General features: G+C 56.8%; 1 protein-coding gene across 3 annotated transcripts; it reads left to right on the top strand.

The window, feature by feature from the left end:
* Window positions 1-348: 348 nt before the first annotated feature.
* On the top strand, window positions 349-6,147 carry LOC149860397 (cytochrome P450 2A13-like). Of its 3 annotated transcripts, none has more exons than XM_090051252.1 (9): window positions 465-693; window positions 996-1,158; window positions 1,531-1,680; window positions 1,873-2,033; window positions 2,973-3,149; window positions 3,630-3,771; window positions 4,565-4,752; window positions 4,966-5,107; window positions 5,513-6,147. In XM_090051252.1, exons 1-9 carry the CDS (start codon window positions 514-516, stop codon window positions 5,692-5,694), a joined length of 1,485 nt encoding a protein of 494 aa, XP_089907378.1. In that variant the 5' UTR covers window positions 465-513; the 3' UTR covers window positions 5,695-6,147. The 3 variants fall into 3 exon arrangements, with proteins under 3 accessions (XP_089907381.1, XP_089907378.1, XP_089907380.1); XM_090051254.1 differs by lacking the exon at window positions 465-693 and adding an exon at window positions 703-845; XM_090051255.1 differs by lacking the exon at window positions 5,513-6,147 and having other exon boundaries at window positions 349-693; window positions 4,877-5,011.
* The last annotated feature ends 445 nt before the right edge of the window (window positions 6,148-6,592 follow it).

The following is a 6,592-nucleotide window of genomic DNA, read 5'->3' on the forward strand; positions in this document are numbered from 1 at the left end:
AAAGAAGAGGCCAGAGAGTGGAGAACTCTCCCACTCCTGCCTATCTTGGTTTGTATCCATGAAATCTCTGTGGCTTTCTGCAGGGCAACAGCAGCAGAGCTTTGTCTTGGAGCTGCCCTCCATGATCTGCTCCCAGTCTGAGGGACCCCTGGGCAAGACTGAGGTCCCCCTCCAGGTGTGCCCAGAACTTGGTTCAGTGGTTCTTCCAGGAGAGGCATTTACAAAGCTGTGCAGCCTGGAGCAAAGGGGCTGGAAACCATTTCACAATAGCCCAGCATCATCTGCGAAACACATGCATAGTTGTAAAGTGCACAGCTTTCAGCATGCTACTGCAGGGAACCCTGAGATTTCACCTGGACTCTGTTACCATCTAGCTAGTACAGGAAACCAAATCCAATTTACACAAACAAGTTATGCAACCAAGATTTTTGTGCTGGCACTGCAAGAGGCGGGGATAAAAGGCAGCTCTCAACCCAGTCAAACACCATTTCAGGATCAAGACTGCCACTGACCATGGATCTGCTCGGTGCAGTTGCCCTCTTCCTGACCATCTGCCTGTCCTGCCTCATTCTCCTCTCGACATGGAAGCAGATGCAGGGGCGCAGCAAGATGCCACCGGGGCCCACACCCCTCCCACTCATTGGAAACCTGCTGCAGGTTGACACCAGCAACATGCTCAAGTCACTCATGAAGGTGCAGGGGTCTTGCTGGGCATGGGTTCCCCAATTCCCATCAGAGCCCACCCTCATGATGCTTTGAGGTGTTACTGGGGGAAGAGAGGGGAGGTCAATCAGGAGCTGTGGGGCAGAGTTTATGGATGATGTGAAATAGGAAGATTCTTACAGGTAAGAGGCATTGCGAGAGAAGGGCTGTGGAGCGTTCAGGGATGGGGAGTGTGGCAGGTGGGGGTGTCGGTAGAAGGCAACTGGGCTGGGTTGAGGGGATGCTGGGGCTGTGTGGGGAGGTGAGGTCCTCAGTGTCCCCATGTCCCACAGCTCAGTGAGAAGTACGGCCCTGTCTACACCATCCAGCTGGGCATGCGCCGTGTCGTGGTGCTGTGTGGCTACCGGGCCACGAAGGAAGCCCTGGTGGACCAGGGTGATGAGTTTGGTGGCCGTGGGGAGCAGGCCACTTTTGACCGGCTCTTCCAGGGCCACGGTTAGTGGTGTCCACAAGAAGGGGTTGGGGGGCAGCTTCTGGGACCCCAGCAGAGTGAAAGCAGCACAGCTCCATTGCCTCAGTGCTGATCTGCCCCAGATGGGAGCTCAGCCTGGTGTCGTGTGGCAGAGGTTCCCAGTCAGTGCATCACAGGAACCGGCTGGAAACTCCTTTGCTTCATTTGTGCTGCTGCAGCTCCCACCACGAATCTGGGGTGTTCCAGTCTGGTGCACTGGGAAAGCACTGTGCTCGGCTCTCCTGGGAGGGGGAGGGGGACCTACTGGGTCCTTCTCAGCCCTGACAGCAAGGCCAGCTTGGGTTCCCAGAAGCCCCACAGCTCAGTGCACACACTCCCCTTCTTCAACTCTCCAGGTGTGGCCTTCACCAATGGGGAGCGGGCGAAGCAACTGCGTCGTTTCTCCATCACCACCCTGCGCAACTTTGGTGTGGGCAAGAGGAGCATTGAGGAGCGGATCCTGGATGAAGCCCAGTACCTGCTGGGGGCACTGCGGGACACCAAAGGTGGGTCACACCAGCTTCCCTGAGCTAAAAGTTCGGCAGGGCCCCAGCAGTAGCCTTTAACTCTGGTTTACCTCGGTGACAAGCATTCTCAGGAAATCTCAGGGGCAGCCCCTGAGGCAGGCACTGGCCTTTGTCCACGCTCTAGCTCCACCACAGCCCTCCGCAGAGATCCCTTCTCATCCCATGTCCCAGGCCTGCCCTTTGACCTCACCTATGTCCTGAGTCGCACGGTGTCCAACGTCATCAGCTCTGTCGTCTTTGGGGACCGCTTTGATTACGAGGACAAGGAGTTCCTCTCCCTGCTCTACATGATGCTCGAGAGCTTCCGCTTCACCTGCACATCCTGGGGGCAGGTAAAAGTGTTTTGTGTGGGTGTCTGGACAGCAGGGGCCAAGACCTGGCCTCAATCCCCTTCCTTCAGAGAGATGTCAAAGGGAGCGGAGCATGGGGACAGAGAGCCTTAACTGTGTAGTGAACTGATTAGTTGGAAATAGCATGACTGATATGCAGTATAGCAAGCAGGGAGGGATGGGAATACGAGGAGCTGGTGAATGGATAGGAAGGTGGATAGATGGGAAGGTAGCTAGGAAGGGGAACTGGCTGAGGTCATTGCGGGACCCCTGGCACGGCTCTATGAGCACTCGTGGTGCTCTGGCGAGGACTGGAAGAGGGCCAATGTGGTCCCTATCTTCAAAAAGGGAAAAAAAAGAGGACCCGGGAAATTACAGGCCAGTTAGTCTTACCTCAATCCCGGGTAAGCTCTTTGAAAAAATTATCCTGGCACACATCCAGGAGGGCCTTGCAGGGGAATGCATGCTCAGGGGCAACCAACATGGGTTCATCAGTGGCAGCTCTTGTCAGACCAACCTGGTGGCCTTTTACGATCAGGTCACCAAATCATTAGACGCAGGGGTTGCTGTGGATGTAGTCTTTCTGGACTTCCGGAAGGCTTTCGACACTGTCTCTCACCCTGTCCTCATCAAAAAGCTGGGAGACTGTGGTGTCGATGCCCACACGGTCAAATGGGTCGCCAACTGGTTGGAGGGCCACACCCAGAGGGTGGTGGTGGATGGGTCCTTCTCGACCTGGAAGTGGTTGGGTGGATGGATGGATAAGACACATTTAAACACATACACGTGCATATACAAGAAAGAACATATGGAGAGGGATGGATACCAAGGGGGAGAAGGAATGAATCATTGGAAATGTCCCGATGTGGATGGACAGGAAAACGGACAACCTGTCCACAAGCCCATGATCCAGGCTGAGGGAATTCTTGGTTCCTCTCCCAGCTCTACGAGATGTTCGCAGGTGTCATGAATTACCTGCCCGGCCCCCAGCACGAGGCCTTCAAGCTGCTGGTGGGGCTGGAGAAATACATTGAGAAGAAGGTGAAGGCCAATGAGGAGACCCTGGACCTCAACGCCCCGCGGGATTTTATTGACTGCTTCCTCATCAAGATGCACCAGGTGCTGGGCAGGTGGTGGCAGATGAAGCGGGGAGGGACTTTAGGGAAATCCAGAAAAATCCAGTGGGATGTGGCCTTCTTTGGGATGGAGGGGCAGGAGGCTGCTTGCATGGGAGGTCTTGTCCTGATTTGCCTTAATGGGAGGCAGTAATTGGAGACTGGCTGTGTTTCCCGGGGCATTGTCCCTGGGTGTTCTTCCTTCAGTGGACAGAGCCAAGACCGTGGTCCCAGTAGCACCTTTGTCTGTGCCTCCCCCAGTGAATTCCATGGTCAGCGCTGCCTTTGGCTCCAGTTGGGAGTCAAACATTGCCCTGCTCATGCGCAATGGGAACGGGGAGCCCCCATGTCTTCACAAGAAAGGTGGCTGCTTCTCCCAGGTCTTCCCTGGGCTCCATCTGCCAAAATCCTCATCTCTGCATTTGGAGGCGCACAGGCCGAAAAGAAGCCTTCCCTTCTCCTCGTTGCCATCTCCCCTTGACAGGAAAAGCACAACTCGTCCTCTGAGTTCTTCATGAAGAACATCGTCCTCACCGTGCTCAACGTGTTCTTTGCTGGGACGGAGACGGTCAGCACCACCCTGCGCTACGGCTTCCTCATCCTGCTCAAGCACCCGGAGATCGAAGGTAACAGCGTGGGTTGAGGTCAGTGCCGTGGCTCCCCCAGCCCCATGGACGTTCATGCTGACTTGGGGTTGACACCCCCAGCTGCAGTCCAGCTGTGAGACATCAAGAGCATGGGTTTCACACAGACATGGCGTGGAGTTAAACAGCCATCAGTACCTGCCAAGTGGTATAAGTTATGTCCTGGTAGTTCAGCCTCCAAGGGCCAGAGTCTGGCCTGCTCCTGGGGGCAAATTCAGCATTCCCAACCAACCAACGGCCCAGGGTTCCCAAGTGGTTTGCAACCTCAGGCCCTCAAGTTGCTGGAATGGGCATCAGGGCTCAGATTCTGATCTCAGTGACCTTTTGGTGCAAGGCTGGAGTGATCCTTGCTTACAGGGGCGGGCCAGGGCTGGGCTATGGGCTCAGTGAAGCCAGGGAACATCCTCAGGGGGCATCGTGGTGGAAGGATGAGTGCAGTAGAGGCAGCTCTGCTTGCTGCCATACAGCTGGTAGAGGACTGTGTGCACTTCCCCTGCCCCCACAGCTCAGTGATTGGCCACAGCTAGGAAAAGGGGCACGATCAGGAAAGTAGGTATGGGTGGAAGGGCACCGCAGTCACCATCTAAGGGGGCTCCATGCGACTGAGAGAAACCTCCTGACTGCTGTGACTCACTGGGGAATAGTCTCCACTCAGCTCCAGAGTCCCACCCCACCACACCCGTGTGGACAGTCTGGGCTGGGCACCAACCGTGTACCATGCTGCCCCGAAAGCCCTGCCCTGCCCTGCCCTGAGGCTCGGCTTCTGCCTCTGCAGAAAAGGTGCATGAAGAGATTGACCGGGTGATCGGCAGGAACCGCAGCCCCAGCATCGAGGACCGGAGCCGCATGCCCTACACGGAGGCCGTCATCCACGAGTTCCAGCGGTTCTGCGACGTCATCCCCATGGGGGTGTCACGTCGAACGACCAAGGAGACCCAGTTCCGGGGCTACACCATCCCCCAGGTGTGGCTCAGGGGCCCTTGGGTGGGTGGCAGGTCTGCGTGAGACCTCCAGGCATGGCGTTTACCTCCTGGTCCGGTCTCCGAGTCCTCTCACCGCTGAGGGGAGGTTTGTTCTCTGCTCCCAGTGCAAATCCTTCCCCACGGCAAATCTGGGCACAAACAAGGGGAGGTTCCTGTGCCTGTGAGGCCTGTCTCACGGTGCTGCCTCTGCCAGGGCACTGAGGTGTTTCCACTGCTGGGCTCGGCGCTGAAGGACCCCGAGTACTTTGAAAGACCTGAAGCCTTCGACCCCGGACACTTCCTCAATGAGAAGGGGCAATTCAAGAAGAATGAGGCTTTCCTGCCCTTCTCCATTGGTACGAGTCCTGCACTTGGCACAGACCCAGAGACAGGCATCACTTCCCCTCCTTCCACCAGCTCTGCCGCAGCTACCCACGTACTTACATCCTCCAAGGCCCCAGTCCCTGTGATCTGGTTGCTTTTATCTTGTGCAAGCACGTTGCACCTTCCTCTCTTCTGAGCTTCAAATCAACTGTCCGTACTGCTCCCATCAGTCCTGGGCTGCCCCTGCCTGAGCCCTGCCACCCTACCCAAGCGCAGGACGGGTGGCCCCAGTGATCTGTAAGGTCCCTTCCAGCCCCCTAAGGTCCATGAAACTAGACCAGCTGTTGCCAGGTGGGTTGAGGCAGGCTTGAGGTTCCCCGCTCCCATGGGCCCTGGAGCTGGCGCGAGGCCCTGAGTTCTCTCCCTGTTCCCCCCAGGTAAGCGGTACTGCTTTGGTGAGATGCTGGCTCGCATGGAGCTCTTCCTCTTCCTCACCAGCATCCTGCAGCACTTCCGCTTCGAGTCTCCCATCGACCGCCAGGACCTCGACATCTCCCCGAAGCTGGTGGGCTTTGCCACCCTGCCCCGCAGCTACCAGATCTGCCTCATCCCGCGCTAGGGGGGGCCTCGGAGCAGTCTGGTCTTTGGGGAGGGGGGTAGAGGGGAAGAGGGGGTGCAAATAGAGGAGCCTTCATCAGCCCGAGTGTGGGGCCCTGGGACGTTCTGTCATGAAAACTCGTCCCCGAAATTCTCCCTCTCGTCCCTCTTGGCACGGATCAGGCACCAACACAGCTCCACAGCTTCAGCTTCTATCCCTGTGCCTCGCTATTGCTGTGCACTTTTCTGCAAGAAATGTGATAGGAGGGAAAGGTGGAACTGGACAATCTTCAGGGCTCAGCACGTGCTGAATCTGGGAGCTGGTAGAAGGGGAAACCCCTTTGGTTTTGTGTCTTGTTGTGACCTGTCATTGAATGTGGCCCGTCATTGAAATCTGTGGCCTGGGCTTATGCCTGGGGGCTGCCCCAGGTGGGTATCTCTCCAATAAAAGCTTCCTGCCCCTTTGCTTCCCACATCTGATGCCTTCCTTGTTCGTGTTTGATCCGAAGAAGAGTCCTTGGGGAAGGACAGGTGCATCTCAAGCAGGCAAGGTTGACATGATGGCCAATAGATGATGGGCTGAGCTCAGCTCTCCATGGAGACTGGAGCTCCTGGGGGCAGCAGCTCTCTCCCTCTGCCACAGAGACCATAGTCTGGGTAAGGGTCTAAGTAGCAGCACAAAGCAGGCCCTAGTCCCCAGCAGGGTCTGGGCAGGAGCAAGATGTGCCCCTGTCCCTGTCAGGGCCTGATGGGGCAGCTGCAGCACATGCAGGTGGCCTTGGAGTTCACCAGCAGGGTTTCGAGATGTTCAGGGCACCTGAAACAGATCTACCCCTACTCCCATATTGTGTTCACACCAGCTGGCCAGGGCAGACAGCTGATAGGCACTAGTTGGGCAAGCTTTTCAAGGGGCACTGGAG

Source organism: Crocodylus siamensis, chromosome 6, assembly GCF_052110815.1.
Source record: "Crocodylus siamensis isolate JL-2025a chromosome 6, ASM5211081v1, whole genome shotgun sequence".
NCBI lineage: Eukaryota > Metazoa > Chordata > Crocodylia > Crocodylidae > Crocodylus > Crocodylus siamensis.

What these genes read in the sequence shown, in the direction of transcription:
- LOC149860397 (XM_090051252.1), top strand. Translation starts at nt 514, where the DNA reads ATGGATCTGCTCGGTGCAGTTGCCCTCTTCCTGACCATCTGCCTGTCC. An exon ending in TCCTCATCAAGATGCACCAG is followed by an intron (nt 3,150 to 3,629) that starts GTGCTGGGCAGG and finishes TCCCCTTGACAG; the next exon opens with GAAAAGCACAACTCGTCCTC. An exon ending in GGGGCTACACCATCCCCCAG is followed by an intron (nt 4,753 to 4,965) that starts GTGTGGCTCAGG and finishes TGCCTCTGCCAG; the next exon opens with GGCACTGAGGTGTTTCCACT.